Source organism: Poecilia reticulata, chromosome 23 (genome assembly GCF_904066995.2).
Source record: "Poecilia reticulata chromosome 23, P_reticulata-male-v2, whole genome shotgun sequence".
NCBI lineage: Eukaryota > Metazoa > Chordata > Actinopteri > Cyprinodontiformes > Poeciliidae > Poecilia > Poecilia reticulata.
Window position 1 is genome coordinate 13,854,617 of NC_088852.1, and position 20,885 is coordinate 13,875,501.

The 20,885-nt window shown below is 41.7% G+C and overlaps 1 protein-coding gene across 1 annotated transcript in view; it reads right to left on the minus strand.

The window, feature by feature from the left end:
• Window positions 1–6,275: 6,275 nt before the first annotated feature.
• Window positions 6,276–20,885, minus strand: part of LOC103459532 (copine-8) — an 83,785-nt gene continuing 69,175 nt past the window's right edge. The window contains exons 14-20 of the mRNA XM_008401168.3: window positions 17,718–17,764; window positions 16,924–17,105; window positions 16,280–16,407; window positions 15,128–15,230; window positions 12,770–12,827; window positions 12,567–12,640; window positions 6,276–10,988 (exon numbers count right to left, since the gene is read on the minus strand). Of these exons, the coding sequence (XP_008399390.2) occupies window positions 10,800–10,988; window positions 12,567–12,640; window positions 12,770–12,827; window positions 15,128–15,230; window positions 16,280–16,407; window positions 16,924–17,105; window positions 17,718–17,764 (781 nt within the window). The 3' untranslated portion in view covers window positions 6,276–10,799. The remainder of the gene's footprint in view (window positions 10,989–12,566; window positions 12,641–12,769; window positions 12,828–15,127; window positions 15,231–16,279; window positions 16,408–16,923; window positions 17,106–17,717; window positions 17,765–20,885) is intronic.

A 20,885-nucleotide genomic window follows, 5' to 3' on the forward strand; every position in this document is an offset into this window, starting at 1 on the left:
TCTCTTTCGAGCCCTGTGCCGGCCCCTCTGAACTCTCAACTGGTAAATTGAGAGCTTCACTTGTTGACTCAGCTCTGTCTTCACTGCCACCAGACTCTCTTCACCACAACAGACTGGGACAGCGCCCGTTTCAGAGGCACCAATCCACCTGTCGATCTCCCGCTTCCTTCTTCCCTCATCCGTGAACAAGAACCCAAAATACTTAAACTACTCCACTTGGGGCAGGACACCACCCTGACCCAGAGAAGGCACTCTACCCTTTTCTGGCTCAAGACCATGGCCTCGGATTTGGAGGCACTGATCCTCATCCTGGCCGCTTCACACTCGGCTGCGAACCACTCCAGCGAGAACTGCAGATCACGCCTTGATGAAGCCAATAGGACCACATCATCCGCAAAAAGCAGAGATGTGATCCTAAGGCCACCAAAACGGATCCCCTCAACACCTTGGCTGCACCAAGAAATTCTGTCCAATGAAGAACAGAATTTCTTCAAAGAGCAGCGTTGGTGGAGTCCAACTCTCACCAGAAACGAGCCCGACTTCCTGCCGGCAATGCGGACCAGACTCTGACACCGGTCATAAAGGGACCTGACAGCCCGTAACAAAGTGTCCGGTACCCCATACTCCCGGAGAACCCCCACAGCGCTCCTCGAGGAACACGGTCGAACGCCTTCTCCAAGTCCACAAAACACATGTAGACCGGTTGGGTGAACTCACATGTACCCTCCAGGACCCTGCTGAGGGTGTAGAGCTGGTCCAGTGTTCCATGACCAGGACGAAAACCACACTGTTCTTCCTGAATCCGAGGTTCAACTATCCGACGGACGCTCCTCTCCAGGACCCCTGAATAGACCTTCCAGGGAGTCTTAAAAGCCGGAACGTGGTCAAAGTTCTGCCAGAGATGGGAGTAAAAGCTCCATCTCACAGGGGACTCTGTCAGACGTTCCCAGCAGACCCTCACAACACGTTTGGGCCTTCCAGGTCTGACCGGCATCCTCCCCCACAAATGGAGCCAACTCACCACCAGGTAGTGGTCAGTGGACAGCTCCGCACCACTCTTCACCCGAGTGTCCAAGACATCCCGCCGCAGATCCGATGATACGACGGAAAAGTCGATCATTGAACTGTGGCCTAGGGTGTCCTGGTGCCAAGTGCACATATGGACACCCTTATGCTTGAACATGGTGTTAGTTATGGACAGTCCGTGACAAGCACAGAAGTCCAACAACAGAACACCTCTCGAGTTCAGATCTGGGGGACCAGTCCTCCCAACCACGCTCCTCCAGGTCTCACTGTCATTGTCCACGTGAGCGTTAACGTCCCACAGTGGAACAAGGAGTCCCCAGGAGGGGCACTCTCCAGTACCCCTCTAAGGACTCCAAGAAGGGTGGATAATCTGCTCTGTCAGCTCCAGCGTCTGTCTGCTCCAGGTTGCGCTTCAGACACAAACAGCCACTCTCAATGCCACACAATTTTTGCATATGGGTCCTCCTCCTCTTTGTCGGCAGGGACTTCTCCAAATAACAATCCCATTACGTCAGAGCATATTCCTCGTGTAGCATTGAGGGCTTTGCGTAGACCTTTAATCATTCCTGCTCCACAAACACCGATCAGGTCCTGGTCAAAAATGTTTGAAAAATATTTCCTCCCTTGCTGAGCCTGGCCGATGTTATTCTCAGCTGGTTCTTGATCCTCGTCATCTCTGTCCGGTGGTGGGAGAAAATCCATGTTGTCAAACTGGAAATCAGTGTAACACGTCTGTGTTGATGCATCTTTCACTTGACGTGGTCGATTTAAAGCTCTTATTAGGTCCACGCGAGACAGTGGGACTCCGGTACAAAAGATTTTAGATTTTTCGACCAGCCCCATTGTGGAGCTGATATGGCGGGAGGGGAGAAATTCAGGTTTTTCTCGAGCCACGTTATTCCTGAATTTCTCGATGTTAAAGGTGGTATTTAGTTTGGGCTGGTCGACTTTGTGCAGCCCCAAACCAGATCCAATAAAACGTGGTGATCCAGATAGAAAACTCATGATAAAAAATAATCGGTGCTTCTGTCTCTTACTGACGGACGTTTAATACATATAACAGAGATATTCGGTATAAAACCGCCTCTGTGACGTCATAGGACTGTTTACTTATCTAGCCACGTCACTGTGTATGTTGCGTAGGACCAAAGCAGGTGACGTCAGCAAGGTGAATCCCAGAGCGAATCACGTGACAGGCTGAAGCTCGAACGCCATATCACCTTAGTTTTTTTTTATATTAAATTAAATGGCTTTAATTTATGAAATAAAATTTAAATAAAAATGTTATACTTCTTTTCTATTTGGAGCCTTCTTTTATATATATATATAAAGAAACACAATAAATAAATCAACCATTCAGTGATTTGCCACACAGTGATCCTTTGTGCAAGAAAACGTAACAAAGGAAACATTAATTATCGCTCATGTTGCCTCACTGATCTAATCTGTTGTGCTCAAGCCAGATACCTGGAATCTCTTCTTGGATGTTAATTCGTCGATGTCTGGGTTCAGGCTGTGAGCTCAGGAAATCCTCAGTATGGAACAAAGGTGTTCATCAGTCAGACGACTCCTGTGAGATGTTTTGTTTCATCTTCATCGTGGAGAAAAGTTGCTCACACAGATAATTGCTGCCGAACATGGAAAGCATTTGAGCAGCTTGGGTGTGGAGCTGAGGCTTTGTGTCAGGGATGAACTGCGGAAACTTTGCGGCTTCATACTTTGACCACAGCGTGTCTTTACACTGGAGATCAATCAGCTCCATTTGGAGGCTGGTTGGTGCGTTTTCCACATCGACTGTGAAGGGATTACTTAGCAGTTCAAATCTAAACTTCTGGGCATGAAAGTCGGCAAATCTCCGGCTAAACTCAGCGCAGAGTTCGCTGAGTTTATCAGCAAACTGTGCAGGAGAACACGGCGTTAGAGAGCTGCGTTTTTATGGTTTGGCAGCAGGGAAAATGGCCAAGGTTTCCTTGTTGCATCTGATTTTCCCACAGGCACAGTTTAGTTTTAAAAGGTCTCACTGCAGCAGCTACGTGTCACAAACTTTCATCATGCACCGTTTTTCCAAACTCTCCCTGATTTTGCGATCTCTGCTGCCACAATATAACTGACCTTTACAGCAGCTTCACTTGGTGATTTGGCTTTTTTGAACATTCTGTTGTGAAACCAAACTTCTTTTCATCTCCTCCACTTTCTGGCTCCTTTGAGTCATGTCCAGGTCAGGGCCGGCCCAAGGCACAAGCAAACTAAGCAGCCGCTTAGGGCCCCTAAAGGGGCCCCTCAGTGGAGCTGATTTATTTTTTTAAAGTAATTTCTAAGTCATTATAATATCAAAAACACACAATTTCACCTTGAAGTGATTTATTTTTAGAATAACACACCGTATTTGATAATAATTAAAACGTCTCAATGTTTGACTTTGTCTAGCAAAATGTTTTTACGTCAGGCTACATGGCTGCTACATCAATGAGCTGCTCTAAGCTGTAGTTGGGGATATGTTGTTTGCTGCTGACCATAATCATTTTGTGGCTAAAACAAACATTATTTTTACATCAACTTCTAAGTTATGGCAAACTTCTGTTAAAATCATTTGAAGACTCAGAATCAGTCCAGTACTGGTACTGGTCCACATTCTCAGGGGAGAAAGACTCACCTGGTATAAATTAATGTTCAACTATTAGAGTAACGCTTAAGATAAATGTATTTAATCAAAGAATGTCATGAATATGTGTGTAGAGCTGCACCGATTGCAGTTTTCTGGCCCGTTATCGATCTTTAAAAAACCTAAGCTGCTGATTTTGATTTTGGCTGATATTAATTTTTTTGTTGTTGTCTGAAATGTTGCTAAATTTAGCAAGAAAGTCACTGAGTTGGCAACAGTGAGGTGAATATTATTAACTGTAAATGTGCAGACCTGACCTGGTGGGTTGGTCTGTCAGTCAAACGTCTCACTGCAGAGCAGAAGAGAACAGAGGCTGATTTATAAACCTTTGCTGATGAAGATAAGACAAGGGGATAAGATGGGCTTCACATGTAAGTATGATCAGATCACGATCCCCCAAAATTATGGAAATCGGCACCCAGAAATCAACTGGTGGATAAATCCGTTGGCCAAGAAATGTATCCTATCATAATGTATATAATGTAAACAGCAATGCCAGAGATGCAATAAGTTTATAGCAGGTGTGTGAATGATCTAATGATTGGACTGATGATTGCAGCCAGTCTACATTGTTAGCAGAACTGGAGGGCCCCAAAACCACATTTTGCTTAGGGCCCCATAGATACTTGGGTCGTTCTTTACTCTTCCTGTACCTGAATAGGGCAGAGAGGCTCATCAGGCCCACCTGCATCAAAGCGACCAAGCTGGAGGAGCACAGAGTGACTTGCAGATGAGGCCACCTTAGGAAGAAACGCTACGTAGGGCCAAAGAGTAACGCCTGAACCAGCTGGGTTCCATCGCCAACTGGACTCGTGAACAGACAACGCATGTAGTTCAGCTACCCGGTTCACTGCAGCAATGGCAAGGATAAAAGTGGTCTTCCTTGAGAAGCACTCAAGGCTCACTTGATCCAAGGGCTCAAACGGAGGAGATCATAGGGCAGCAAGGACAAGAGAGAGGTCCCACACAGGTCCGACAGGCTGTATGGGAGGGTCCAAACGTTGGGCACCTCTCAGAAACCAGGAAACATCCTTGTTACGACCCATCATCTTTCCACCCATCATCACCGTATGCAAACAAGACATGGCAGCAACATAAACTTTCAGAGTGGCTGGAGACTGACCTTGAGAAAGAATTGCTTGAAAGAAGGTTAAAATAACAGAAATATGACAGTGTATAGGGTCCTCATGTGTAGCATGACACCAGCTGTTAACCTTCCACCTATGGGTGTAGACCAGCATATGGAAGGGGACCTAGCAATAGTCACTGTATGTCCGATGTCTCCGTCTTACTCCGAGAAGGTAATACCGGGCCCTGTTGCGGTGACTGAGATTGGGATGCAGGATCTGACCCCCCAGCTGTGGCAGAAGGTCCTTCCTGTGGAAGCTGCAACAGAGCCTGATCAGCAGTAGAAACCAGGTTCTCCTGGGCCACAGGGGAGCCACTAGAAGAACCTGATGCCCCTCCTGAAGTACTCTCAGGAGTGTTGGGCCTATCAGGGGAAGCAGCAGAAAAGTGTAGAGCAGCACTCTAAGCCAGTCGTGTGCCAGTGCGGCCTGGCCCAGGGGACTGGCACTATCCTCCAGAGAGAACCAAGCGGGCAACGTGTCGTCTCTTGGGACACAAATAGGTGTACAGCTGCTTTGCCTTACCTCTCCCAAATAATCGAGAAGGCAGCGAGCCCAGTCGATCCTCTCACTGCATCTCACCACTGAGCCAGTGATGCAAGGCATTGAGGGGACACTAGCAGTTTCCTGTGTCGGTGCAGTGTACGAGAGGCTGTTGAAAAGGTTGAGAATGGTTGAAAATTAAAAGATTTATTGCATTTATGCGCCATTATTTCAGGTAGTTCTCAGTGAAACTCAGGTAAAAATGCTGTTAAAGGGTTAATAGAGGAGCCATATTGTGACAACTTCCTGAAGACGGAGTTTCAGAAAGAGTTTTTAAAGAGGCAAAGACCCAATTTCAAGACATTTAATTACAAAGTCACGTTCGTTTAAAATTCTATTTGGCAGCATTTTCATTACAACTGAAGGCAACAGTTAATTGTTTGTTCTTTAAAATGGCCAACACACATTATTACTCCTTTAACAAATTCTAAAATCTTGAGGCTGATTATCAAAACGTTTTATCTTGCATGCAGAGATCAGGATGCTTGAGAAGGTCCCCTATAAACGACAGGTCCTCTGAAATCCAGCCAACTCGGTTGAACTTTGGAGGAGTAAGAATCGTCTGTGATGAATCCAATCATTTACAACAGTTTAAAAACGTTGGCATCTTCATGAGATAATTCAAATCCTGGAACCAGCAAAACGACTTCCCACTGCTCAGAAGTCGGGGGCGTCATAGAAATCTGACAAAAACAGATTGGAAAAATGAATCTCAGTGACTGTTGAAGTACTTGCTGAGCTTCGAAGAACTTCATCAACCCCCATCAGATAATAACGCCATATTTGTATGTTATTGCCTGACGGGGCATCAAATCGCAAAAATGAAAGTATGTATTTCTTAAAAGATGAGAAATTTAAATGAAAGATGGTAAAAGACGTTCACTTAACTCTCCAGGATTACTGAAAGGCAAAGCAAGCCGAGTTTAATATGAATATTTATTTAAAAATCCATGGTTCAATACAGAAATAGTCATCTATTTAATATCAGACATTCATGCTTTATCTGATCACGGGTTCAGAAAAAGTACAAGATATATAGATTTATAGACTTTTTTTTTTTAAAACCCCAGAACTGAACTTTGTGCAAAGAAAACACAAGAAAGCAATAGAAACACCGACACAAAGTAGATACGGATCAAATCGTTTTCAATAAAACAGTTTTCTGAAGAAGGCATCGCACAATTCCAAGAGAGAGTCAGTGAAAGATTTAAGGCCATTTTGTACAGTTAATCCTTCATGTAGATAATCTGTAGATTTCAAACACTCGGTTTTCAACAAAAGGAACTGGTGCATCCCTTGTAAAACTGTACATGCAAACTTAGTAGTGCACGTCGTTAAGGAGATATGACAAGCATACGACATATTATTTGGATATGTTTAGTAAACAAAAATCTTACGTGTGTCAACACCTCACTTGGTATAATAATATATATATATATAAAAAAAACTATAAATGTGCCTCGCACACAGAGTACTTTACATGCATGCACGCGTACGCACACACACTTTCATAAACACACTTCTGGCTTCATAAATAGGCAGATTTAATGAGCTGTGGCACCATGGATTAAATACACACATACATATATATATATTTTTTTCTTGGCTGGGTCTTTCTAGGCCCAGCCAAGAAAAACCAAGAGCAGCAAAGACAGCATGAGAAAATTAAGCAAAAGGGAACTAAAAGCCAAAGAGATCTGCTTCACATGAAAAGTCAGGGCTGAGAAAAACCTCTGTGCTGATCATCAGTCGATGTGTAAAACATTTAGATCTACGAAATATTACCTTTTAAATTCAAATTTAACATCAGGATTATGGTCAAAATATTTATGGAAGGACATAATTAATGTAGTCAATTACACAGGAGATTGTTTTGTAAAAAATGCACTTAAACATCACACACCATGTGGTGATGTTAACCAGTGGCTGCCTGACCATCTTAGAATGGTTGTATACAGTCTATGAGTGTCACCAAGTGAAACCTTGTAGTCGTTGGCTAGGATATTAACCACTTTAAGCAGTGTGTATTCAGGGCACAGGGTGGCTCAGTTGGTAGAGCGCGTGTACCAAGTGCAGCGGTGGTAGTAATCGATGGAGTTGTCCTGGGTTCAATTCCCAGTCTTGGGCCATTTGCTCCCTTGTCTCTCCACCCAATTTCCTATTTACCAACTATTCTATAAAAGGCCACTGGGGCCACCTCCAAAAAACAAAAAAATTATATATATATATATATATATATATATATATATATATAAAAGGGCAGTGTATATTCCTTTTTCTGGGTTTTCCAAAGTTTGGGTCAGTTATGAAAGAGGAGAAGGGTCTTGAGATCATCTTCAGATGTCTAAACAAATCCCTAAAAATGACATCTCTGAAGCTTGTTTGCACTTTATATGTTAGAAGAGATGAAAACAGTCGTTACCAATTGGGGGAACAGTATATTCTCACTGCCGATTCTTTTTATCCCTGTTTTATTGACTTGGCTGTATTCCAGGGCTTATAATCAGGGTCATGATTTTTTGGAATACATCCTTTGGGGAAATTAGAGAATTGCCATCCAACCCGGCATCACCTAGACAAGCAGGCTTCAATTTTCCAAATGAAATAAATCACCAAAAGATTGTCAGAAAACAGTTCACTTACCACTCTAGAGTCCTGGCTAACTTTCTCTGACACTTCCTTTTTAATCTACAGTTGAACTTCGAATAAACAAAATACCTGAACTCTATCCACCACAGTTTTACATGGCAAGTAAGTAGTCGATGTTACGCAGCGCGAACATCAGAAACACATTTGCCCATCCAATCAATGCAGCCTGTGGTAAATCCCACAGTGCAGGATCAGTTTCCAGTTTAGTGCTTGTGTTTTACACCGCATCTGCTGCAGTAATGAGCTGCTCATTTTGACCTGCTGTCCTAATGATGTGTCCAGCTAAGCTTTGAACACAGCAGTTATGCTAAGCTACCAAACACACGCTCACACAGTTGGTCCAGTCAAACTGCTACAGTGACAGCACATAAAAGGGAGAAAGAAAATGCCATAAGTTTGGGATTCAGAGGCAACTGTTGTAGGTCTGATTGGGAAATTACTTTTTAAATAAGAAAAAATACGGATGTACTCTGTTTTTAAGATGTGTTAAGCCTAAAAGATTTAATTTATCAAATTAAACAATATTTTATTAGGCGTTTTATCCTATATTTCTCATTTTAAATATGTTGATACTCTTACAAACTCATAAATAAAATATTTGGTAATATTAAATACTTTATCCCTGTGTGGAAAGATATTACTTCAATGACCTTTTTATAGTTTAGCTGCTGTTACGTTATTTCATTCAATCTTTCACTCTCATTCATCGCTGACAGCACAGTTTGGACCGCATCCTACCCACATTCGCAACAAAAATAGAAGACATCAGCGTTAATTCATCGGATGTTGTCGGTGGATAACGACTCGCACAGACCATGGCACATACAAATACAAATATTAAAACTTGTGTACAAAGTTGTATCAAAGCCATAAGGTGTAATAAAAACCTGCAAACGCACGTACATGCTCTCCAATGCCACAAAGAACCAAAAAGAAAAACGAAAACCAAACTCATGCAATGGGGTAATTTAGATTTTCTATGTATTTTTGACCACTGGGCTCGTTTTGCTCAAACAGCATTTAGTTTGAGAGCAGCTGCTGAGGTGTTAAAACATGGAAGGAGGAAGGTGGTGTGAGGACACAATGACATGAAACCCCTTGGCCACGATTAGCAAGGACGTTTGGAGGGGGAAAAAAGACTATAATATGAAGACAGTAGCTGCATTTCCATTCAACAGTCAATAATGCTACATAAAATTTAGAGTGGCTCAAAAATGTTTCAAGTGCCGTAAATTTGGATTCATTTTTAAAAACTGGACTTGGGGCAAAGCAAAAGAAAAGTAGGAATCTTCAATATGCCAGCAGTTCTGTTTAGTTTGGCTGCGGAAGCTATGCTAGCTCAAAAGAGTCAGCTGATGTTGGCAAGTTGCTGTAAAACGGAAACTGTTCAAGGCTGTAGAGCTTTATTCATTTTGAAAAACTGGACTATATATATATATATATATATATATATATATATATATATATATATATTAATGTATACGACCAACTTAAGAATCAACAACATGCTAGCAGTCCAGTTCAGTTTGGCTGCGGACGGTAGGCTAGCTCAAAACAATCAGCTAATGTTGGAGGCTATCTGGCTATATCCGTTTACCTGCATGAATATACGTCGTAAGCATTTTAATGCTAACATTAAATAGAAAAGCTAGCATTATGATGTTGTGGTAAATTTCTAATATTATGGAAGGTTAGCATTTTGTTAGCACAAAACACAACTGATTCGTTTGACTTTTTAATCAAATGGTTGGCGATGGGATTATATTTCAAACATCTTTGAGTTGTATTCAAAAAGTGTGCGATGAATGGGTTAAAAAGTCATGCACAAAACTTTCCAGGATAAAAACAAACCTTTTGAACCTTCCTTTGAACTTTGAAAATTAGAGAAATGCAATAAAAATCATAATATCAAATAAGCACAAGTTGGATGGAAACACAGCTACTAAAAGAGTGAGAGGCACAAAGGAAGAGAAATTAAGTGAGACACAGGAATTTGCCTCCCACAAACACATGTATGGAGAAAAGAGGTAGTGCAGGGTCACTGTCTGCATGCACTTGACTGAGGCTACACGCATGCAAAAGGTTAATACAAACACCAGAATACAGTCCAGTACAGTACAGCACGGTACGGTACAGAAGGGCTACCAGGACCTGCACTGCAGCTACCTGACGTAAAGCCAGGAGAAGAGAAAGTATTACAACCTTCATGGTGAAACTGTATGTATATAAAAGTATCAACAGTAAAAATCCTTGCTAGCAGTTACTGTAAACAATGAGTTTGAGAGAGAAAAGAGAAGATACACATTTCCTTTTTTTTTTCTTTTTTTCTTTTTTTACAGAAAATTAAGTCATTTTTCTTTCTTTGTCTGGAAACATTCTCTTCACATTTTTTCCAAGCTAAAATCCAGATCAATAACTCCTTCATGTTTTTGCTTCTCTTTTCTCCGCACAGTTTGAATCTGTCGGCTCTCTCCGAAGCTTTTCAAGGTTTCACTCGCGCTCGCACCCACACGTACACAACAGAAGAAAAACAATAAACATCCTATCAAAATCCAGACAATTACAGGAATGCTCAATAGTGGAAGTAAACAGACTCTTGCTGCGTTTTCCTTCTAAAGCACCTCTTTCCCGGCCTGACGTGCAGCTTCCTGACCGCGAGAAAAAACACACACCCCTCCCCCGTCATCCATGACGGCAAAGCATGGAGAGCGGCTTTAAGGAGACGGAAGTATTTTGCGCGTTAAGTTCAGAGAACACCTGACTGTAAGACTTTTGACTCTACGGCTTGCTCCTTATATCTGGGTTTGGACGGGCTGCCCCGGGGGCGTGTAGGGAGGCGGAGCCGGCGAAGGCTTTATTCCCCGGGTCCGCATGTAGGAGAGGAACTGGTCCGGGATCTCGGCCAGGACGTCTTTGGCGAGCCGGGCCATGCTCAGAATGTGGTTCCCGCTTCTGTCTATGTAGTCTCTGAATGGAACAAACTGGGAAGGTAAAAACAAACAAAGAATTACTGGAAAGATGCGGGAAAAACCGTCAGCGACATAAATGGCAACTCAGAGTTACCGTGAGGTCAAATTTCTTAGCATCTCTGGCTACTTTAGTGCATACAAAGCCCTTGTAATATCGTTTTTCTCTGCTAAAGAACTGGCAAATATAATTTCAGAGCACAGTTTTCTAGTGGACAGCAGGCTGCGAATGTGAAACAGAAAAATAAGCAATAAAAATGAATAAAAGTCAATCATATTTGGGTCTAATTCTAGTCATTTTGCAGTTCCAGCCGATGACTCGGGTTCAAAATTCGATGTCTGCTTTATTCTGGTGCTGTATATATGTTTAAACATTTTTACACACCATACAAAGAGGACGTGTGTGTAAATCCAATAATTTAACCAGGAGTGTCACTTCACCTCATGACAAGGCGAAGAAGTTTTCACTGTGGTTTTATGAAGAATGACTGCACATATACTGTCTTAATGGTCTAAAACATGATTAGTAACAAGAACAAAAAAAACAGATCAAAGATATTCCTTTATTTTATTGGATGTTTCCACCTGCAGTATATGCAGTAACAAGATCCTATTGCTGCTCATGCCTCACCATGTCATTTGAGTCATTAACTTGCTCATAATGAGAATCTGCAGGCTGAGCTGGAGCAATACTCCAAGGGAGAAACTTGTTTTTTTCTTCTTCTCGTTCCCCGTACGAAGACAGTGAATGTGTGCGTATCCGCTTATTAAAAAACCGGCTAATGAGCCTCCGTGTGGCTGTATGGGAGGGTGCCAGGCAGCGCGGTATGATGATGGCGACAAAAAGGTCACAGTCAAACAAACTGCTCAGTCTGACCGCACGTCTTTTCTTTGCATCGGTGCCGGGATATAGCATGAAGCCGACTGGCATTACTAGTGATGTTTTCCAGCGCAGCAGCACAAAAAAAAAAGGGGGATATGGATAGGTAGGAATGAAAAAAAGAAAAAGGTTGTAAATGGGATTAAAGAAATGAGGACTTAAAATATAAATGTTGAAATCTAAAGAAGCCAAAACGCTTTCTTGGCTTTTCAAACATTAAATTAGGGACAGGGAGTTGAGCTGCAGGTCTCTATTCATCTACTTTAATGAGAAGGGGCCAAGAGGTGGCTCTTTGTGTGCGTCTGTGTCAAGGTTTTCCAGTGAGAGTCTGGTGCACCCATGGGCGCCAGATTATGTTGTAAAGTAAGGGAGGGAAGCAGGAAAAAATACATACCTTACACACACTCCAGAAAATATCAAGGATATATAATCACCAAATTATATACATAAAAAAATATTGAAGATTTAGTATAGATTTGGACAATATCACATTTTCTGAAGAGGCACTTCACTGAAAAATGAAGCAAAGAAGCGAAGATAAAATGGATACTGAAGCCAATATTTAGTGACATTTCTACAAACATGACCTCAATTTAATGACAACTTGAATCCAGAATGACTCCAACCACAGAACAAAACTGTGCTGCAACCTTAGACACAGTTAGATTTGAAACCGTCATGACATTTGAGGTGGAAAAAAAGGCACTGATTACCTGAACAATGTCTCTCTCTGCAAATCTTCCCCTGGATGAGATTCTGACTTCATCGCCATCCAACTCCACCATGGCTGAGAAAGAAGACAAAGTCTTAAACCACAACCTAAATTATAAGGTGTGCAAGTTAATTCTGGAGGCTGAATTCTAATTTAAGAGTGTAACTTGAAAATGTTTTTTTTGTCGTATTAGGGATGGCTTACCATCAAATTCTGCTGGACCGACTCCCACAATGATAATTGACATTGGGAGACATGCAGCCTACAACAAAGAGAGAGAAAAAAAGCAGAGCCATGGAAGATCGAAACAGTCTCCCAAACTTTGCATTTGTTTAAGCAGGATATTTATCTTTTAAGTGTTTTTCAATTACACAAAGAAATCAAAAGACCAGCTACTGTTAAAAGAAAAAGTTAAAAGTACTGGTTCAACTGGTTTAAAGATGGAGCCATAAAACAACCGCAGTCGCATTATAACACATCTGACTAACAGTTTGATCATCAGCTAAGCAACACTATTTGATCTCACGCTACAATAACCAGATGCCTTACTCACCTCAGCATGCTTAAAGCTGAAAACAAAACTGACCGCATGACCTTCTGTCTGATTGACATGGCTAATATTCTCTGAGCAATTAGCGTCAATGCCTGACGGTCAGCTGATTATTGAAAATAAAATATGAATTGACAAAAAAAAAAAAATGACATGGCGTCCTCGCGGCTAAAAGCAACAAGCCATGTTCTGAAGAAAACGTTCATACTGTATAAATAATAATAATGAACTTAATTTAAACACGATTAAATTAGATAGATTGTTCCGTATGATGCATTTTATTTTCCAGTAAACACACAAAGGCTCCGCTGATGCTTGGCGCCGCGCGCTCGGCCTGAGCGGGGGTTTGTGTGAGTGTTTGGTGTGTGTCTCCCTCCGCCTGTAGTGCCGTGTGGGTTGAGACATCGCAGTCACTCACGTTACAGATAAGGAAATCTACAAGAGCGGCTGAACTCACTGACAGCCTGCAAATGACACGAGTTTACGTCGTGTTTGTGGGTAGAGCTTTGAAGGGTGTATTATAGGGAGGATATCAATGGTGTGTGTGTGTGTGTGTGTGTGAGTGTTCAGTGTATCTGAGTAATGATTTGACCTCAGGCAGAAGAGAGAGACAGATGATCCTATCTAAACATGTCGGGGGTTTTTTTGTGTTTCCCCTCAGTAAACGTTCCCCTTTAGGCCTCTATTCCCTGTAGTTTGTCTTTTTCTTTGTCTTTTTCTTTTCCTTTTCCAACCGTTTTGCTCTCTGTCGTTACGTCGTCTTCTCTACGTTTTACAGCCCGTGTTTCTTTCAAAGGCTCGGGTCGCTGGCTTCACAGGAACCCCTTCGCTTTGTTTGTATTCTACGTGACACTCTTTCCTCTGGAGCTCGCTTTGAGTCGACAGTGAAGGAGAGGATGGGAGGGGTGGAAAGCACCCGTTAGAGGAATATGCAACTAATAAAAAAAAAAAAAAGAGTAAAGGCTCTCTTGTTATACAACGTCTGTAGTTGCAAAGCAGGGAAAGGAAGATCATTTCTCTTGACAGCTTCTCTTCTTCTTCAGTTCGACTTTTGCTTCTGGACGATAAAAATAACTGATAAACGCCATAATGTGTGATTTTTTTCTGACGTCTCTCTGTCAGTTAAGTTAGAAGCTGATAATTATCCACAAAACAAGCTGAATAGAAAATAGCAACTTGTTTTTTAGCCGTCATTCAGAGAGTGGTGTATGTAATCAGGAGCGAAGGGAAAATAACCCAGAAAACAAGTCGGCGGCGGCAGATGTTGGTTTAATTAAAGTCTGAATCTGATGAAATGTGCTCCAATGGAAGCCGAGGAATTAAAAGAAAAACATGAAGAAAAAAAAAAAAATTAATAGCCGACTACTAATGAATTCAACTGATGCTTTTAAATATATGACTGGAAGTTATTGCTGATCAGATGCTAAAGTAATCTGATATATTGAACGTACATGATTTCTTCTTCTTCTTAATGTATCTGGTTTAGGTATGTCGTCACTAGCATGTAGAGGTTTTAAAGTTTTTAACCAGAACTACTCTTTTGAATATGAAACCCAAGTTTCTGCTTGGGTTTGACAATGTTATTGTGCAAAGTCCAATTATTTCTTCATGTATCATGTTCTCCTACTAAAAAAAGAACTTAATTACAATTTTTTTTTAAAGATGAGATGATGGTACTGCAATAAAAAAAATTTATTTAAAGGCGTTTGTACAAAATTTTACAAGGATTTCTAATAATCTTCATGGACATTGAACACAATCTATACCTAATTAGTAAAAAAAAAAAAAAAACAGTTCATGTCACATCGATCAACCCCATTTTATAATAAAGTCCAAAGCCTTCTGAATTTTTTTTTTTATATTTAGTATATTTACTACATTTTACTGCATTGTTCATTAAGTTTAAGAAGCAGAATCATTATTGAGGGCAATTATGCTGGAAATCTGAGCTTTAGATTCGAAATGAGTGTCAGACTTTACCGGTCGAGAAGTGAAGTGTCCAGTTTACTCACATTGACAATCGACTCCTTTGTTTGGGCCATGTCCGAGATAACGCCGTCGGTGATGATGAGCAGCACAAAGTACTGAGAACCGTCCTTCACAGAAGCAGCGTATCTGGGAACAGAAGCGCAAAAATAACTAGCTTTTAGCTTCGTGCAACAACCTAGAGCTCTTAAGATGAAGAGCTCTTGGGTCGTGCAGCAAGAGGCACACAAGCCAGCTCAAAACCAGATTAAAGCTGAGGAGTGGCCTAGTCAAACTTTGGATTTAAATCAGACTGGAATGGGGCAGTACAATCTTTGTCTAACAACGCACTAATGTTGCAAAATTAAAAGTCGTCCACAAAGTGGTTGATTTAGGGGTGAATACTTTTTAACACGAGGCCATGTTAGTTTGGATGGTCTATTTCTCATTGCAAATGTTTGTTTGACCACAAAAAAGCAGAAAAACAGAAGACATCTCTTCTGAACCTTGTTGGCACGTTCACTCCTGTGAAGATGGAGAATCCGCAATGGTTTCCAAATTGTTTGGAAACAACCTTGTAATGGTTCCCAGATTGATGTGCAGCTTCCTTCGCTCTGCACGTCTGCGTACTTATTAAGTCTAATAAAGCGCTTTATTTGAGTGACCTTAATAGTGGGTGATCACAAAGCAGGAGCAGGTCTGATGTCATGCATCTATATTCAGGTCTTTTCTCACAAACCCTACTTTCGTCTTGTCATGTCGGTGAGATTTCAGTAAATTATCCCTCAGATCTGTGAAATAACCTGATGAGACATCACTCGGGTGCACCGCTTTAATTACATCCTTGTATGAAAAGTTTCTTAATGTGTTTTTCAGAGAACTTTGTCTGACGCGCCAGCTCTCCTTCCCTGCAGCATGATTTATGCTCTCATCGCTGCGCAGACAGAAACAAACATGTAATCAACTCCTTAAATAAAAACACTTCTTGTTAGCTACCTGGCAACACTCGCCTCACAGAGCTCATTATGGAAAAAAAGAAGCCGGGAGAGTGTGTTTGGAGTCGGTGCACCCGCGCGGTCTTTCGCACATACTCCAATAAAATCCATTACATAAGCAGTGGTGGAAAACATGCGAGTGGAGGAGCAAAGAAAAGTTGCTTTAATTACACTACAACCCCAAAAAGCGAGTGTGTGTGGTACCTGGCGACGTGGTTGATGACGGGGGAGAAGTTGGTGGGCCCGTAGAGCTGGACGGACTTCAGACTCTGGTAGTAGGCCTCCATTACGCCCTCAATGCCCGCGCAGTACGGGTTCTGAGGGTTACCGTTCTGAAAACAAGAGGAAAGGTCAGTTATTGCAACATCTTGGACGAGCAAGTGAAGGAGACGGAGCAATGAAACATAACCGAATCCTTAAACAGGCAGGATTATGTTAAATCAATTTTTTAAGCTTTACATCATGTTATGATGTTATTCCATCACCAAAAGCCGCCTCACAGAGCGTCCCTCTTCCCCACTCAGCTCCTCCAGACTAGCGGCAGCAATTAGCAAACATCTGGTGGAACTGCACGTTTGCTGGTAACAGTAACAGTTACTTTATTGTGCTACACAATGGCACAATGTGGCTAAAAAATACATAGTACCGCCTCTTTAAGAAACAAGCAAAGAGACTAATTCCCTCTGTTCAGAAAAGGGTTAAATTAAGCCTCATAAATTACTAATCCAAGCCTGCTTTAAGCTTCCTAATAACTTTCTTATAAAATATTAACGTTTAAAAAGTTTTGCTAATGCGCATAAAGAAAGTCCGACAGCAGAATTTAGATCATGTCCTGGTCTTCCACTCACCAGGGCAAACTCATGGGACACCCGTCCGTCCGGTGGCAGCTTGGCTCCAAAGCCCAGTGCGGGAAACATCTTGTCGCTGTCGTAGTCCTGAATGATCTCGCCGACCGCCTTCAGGGCCATGGCATAGGCGTTCAGCTGGTAGGGGCTCATGTAGTGGAGAGAGGTGGGCTGGGCTGGGTTTCCTGTGAAACGCAAAAGGCGTACAGGACCGTCAGAAATTCAAAGATTGTGAGCTGATATTATACGACCCATCTGTTTTGTGAAAATATTTTACTGTGTCGAGGAAAAAAGTTGGGAATTTCGTCAGGGAGCAAGTTCAAAATTAGGCTAATGAGTAAACGCCTTGAAAGACGCGGTTGCTTCACAGATGCAGCACTAATGCGAAGTTTATTTTGACCTCCCAAGTTGTGGCTTATGTCAGTGGCTTGCTTGCTCATAAAAACATTTCCTGACAGACCTACAGGACTCTGTGCGCCAACAGCTCAGACTCATCGGTCCGTCCACTGCTTGAAAGCATTTGCTACATTTAACAGAACTTGGTTTAATTGCTGCCCCCTGTTCTGAATGGCTGGAGCTCAACCCTAAATGCATAACTCTCTCAGTAATCAACACCGTCTTAGCCTGTTAGCGCGCTGAGCTTTAGCTGCCAGGTGTGATGGAGGGGGGCCATTAAGGAATACTTGATTTCTCCATTTGCATATGTTTGAATAAATTTCCCTTATGTGCTCAGGGTTTTTTTTTCTGTCTTCAGCTATCCAAGTGTGAATGCGTACACGGTTCAAGTGTGTCCTCACCGTTGGACGCTGTGAAATCAATGGCCACCGTGAAGTTGATCTGGGTCCTTTGAAAACAAAAAGGAGACATTGTTTATTAGTCAGGACATGGCAGGTATTGACGGAACCGGTCGGGAGAGACCGACGTCTCATTCGAAATCAAAAACACTCCACAAATTGTTGACCTCTAGAAGCATCATGTGGTTAAGCAATCCGTCTTGGCAAATTCTCAACGCTGCCGCTTGTACACTAATCTTTGGAGTCAAACCACCCTTGTTATCTTCACATGTCAATGAAAAGCAGAGAAATCTCTTTGAGCCCAGAGTTAATTGCCCTCATGTTCAAACTAATGTGTACAAGGAGTAGACATAATCACCCCAACAGGGTGTGACTGTCATCGTCACATTGTTTTTTGCTCCAAGTCAGTCTTGTGTTTTGCTTGAACTGGACTTGGGGCCCCTGGGCAAAGATACGTCATATCACCGGTCAATCTTCAACAACTGGTCTGGCAGCACTTGATGTAGCTTTTAATATAAGTGTATCAAATAAGTATAAAACCAAAGGAATCAGTAACGGTGGAAACAGCGTTTTTCACAGTCATGTAAACACTATTTAGCTACTTTACTCAATCACCGGAAAATAACAACGGTTTTTTCTCGGGGACAGCTGTAGGGACACGGGGTCAGCAAGTGGATTCTGGTCCAGGTTGTTAGAGTTATTATGTTTATCATTCTTATATTTATAAGTTTATGTTACTAGTTTATATTTAGAGGTTTAGTGTTCAAACTTGTTGAAACTTGGGAGACAAAATTAAATCTTCCTTAATCAAGCATGTTTGTACAGATGGTGACTTAGATCTTCCTGGGAAAGTCCTGAGCTGTAAAACCTAGTATGTGTTAATTTAGTTTCTGTGTCTCCCCTCTGTCTGTCTGAATTCACATCCTACTGTGAATTTAGGATGTGGGTTTCACCCCCTCCATTCCTGTTCACACCTTTCTCTCTTCTGCTAATAAAAGAGACAAACAAACTGAAGGTTTTCAGAACGCTCTATGAACAGCTCGGAGGAGCAATTGATAGAGTCTTCTCCTTTGCAAAGTTTGTCATAAAATTCATATACGTTGTCTGTGGTTCTTTTATGTAGGTTCTAGGAAAATACCTATCATTTTGGTGCCGAAACCCGGGATCTCTCATACCGACCGCTGTCAGGCAGAGGAAGACGCGCTGAATCCATGCATGGCCAGAGTCAATTGGACCTGGAAAGAAAGACCCAGGAAGTAGAATTCTTCGCTGGGCCAGCGACGTAGGTCCGACTTTGTCTGCCAACGGCGGAATGACGAGATCCGACTGGACAACCCGAAAACTACAGAAACGTAGGTGAATTTTAAAATGGCTATTTTAGTGGTTTGAGTTCCCTTGTATGATGTTCGCTCTGCTAAAACTCTGTGGTTTGAGTTCCCTTGTATGATGTTCGCTCTGCTAAAACTCTGTGGTTTGAGTTCCCTTGTATGATGTTCGCTCTGCTAAAACTCTGTGGTTTGAGAATCCTTGTATGATGTTCGCTCTGCTAAAACTCTAAGGTCTGAGAATCCTTGTATGATTTCGCTCTGCTAAAACTCTGAGGTCTGAGTTCCCTTGTTAAATGTCACTCTGCTAAAACTCTGTTCGAGGAGACCCCATAAGGGCAAGTCCTCAGGCGGATAGGAAGCTTGTCATTGCTGTGTGGTTTTGATTTTTTGATGGGTAAAATATCACTGGTGCTGAGTTATCTGACAAGACAAAAACAGATAATGTTGCGCTAAATCGTAGAGTCATTACTGTGCTTATATTGCTGGTTTGCTACTGCTGCTTTGTGTGTGTGAGAGTGATTGGAGGTTTAAATACCGCTCTGTATTTTACCTCATATAAAACAGTGGATTTAAGCAGCAAACCTCTTGTGGATGCAATAGGCAAGATTCTCCCACTCGAAAGAGTCGAAGCGGGGAATACCACAACAAGGTATTTTAATTGCTGGCCCACTGAAAAGATCTCCAGTTCATAGGACTCCCTAGGAGTCAACGAACCTGGACCAAATTTAAATAAATTCAAATAAATAATATTTTCAAGCTGAAATTGCAAGTGTTTTACATATGGGAAACAAACATTCTTGTAATTCCTCACTTATTGAGGGCCCCGATGGAGATGAAAAGTACATGCTGTCCAGGTTTCCTGGTAGCACTGTACACATGAAAAAATGGAGAAAGAAATAAAATAGATGGAAAGCTAAAAATTGATCAATGGCAAACAATTGTGGGAATTTTGGAGAGTAGTGTAGAAAGAAAAATGGGAATAAAAAAAAAAAATCTAAAAAGGAGAATGAGCTGAGGTGTGCTAAATTATGGTTAAATGAATCTAAAAACTTAATTATAGAGAAGGAAGAAAATAAAGTAATTCCAAGCACACGGAATGCTGTAGCGGTGCAGGGAGAGCAAGCTCCTGCAGCCACCTCTCCCCTTGCTGCTTCAGCAGCTCCGTCTGCTCCAGTATCAGCCGCTGCTGTTCCAACAACACGACTGTATCCCTCCCTAGAGGAAGGGACACAAAACTTATATATCTTTAGACCCTGTACCTTAGAAGAGGTCAGGAAAGCTGTGAAAGGATCAGATGTTTTTCACCTGGAGAAATCCTCAGCATAATCAGACTCTACCACACCCCAAAAACACAAACCCCCAGTCCAAATTGATGAAATGCTAGAGACATGTGCATGCAGTTTGGGACACGTTAGGTAAAACCATAAAAGAAATTGAATTCCTGCAAGAAATCAGTGTATGCAAAATAATTTTTAATGTTACTACAAAATTTGGTTTAAACCTCACAAGTGAGAAATAATTTGTTTTAAGAAATACTGGTGTTTGTTTTGTTTTTCTTTTTGAGCATTCCTACACCTTTAAAGAAAAACCAGTAAAGAGAGGTCTCACTGAAATAAAAACATGGGAACAACTTCTTTGTATGCTAAAAGTGGAATCATGACTTCCTGAAGGAGGAGAAGCTGAAAAATAAAACTAAATAATAAAATTGTCGTCAGAGAACAATGTTTAATGTATTGTGTCGGAATAATATTATAACACCAAATTGGTGAAATGATTCTTAGCTGTCTATCTGGAGGGGTCAGCGGTCAGAGTAAGGTACCGACCTGGACATTAACCAGCCTCG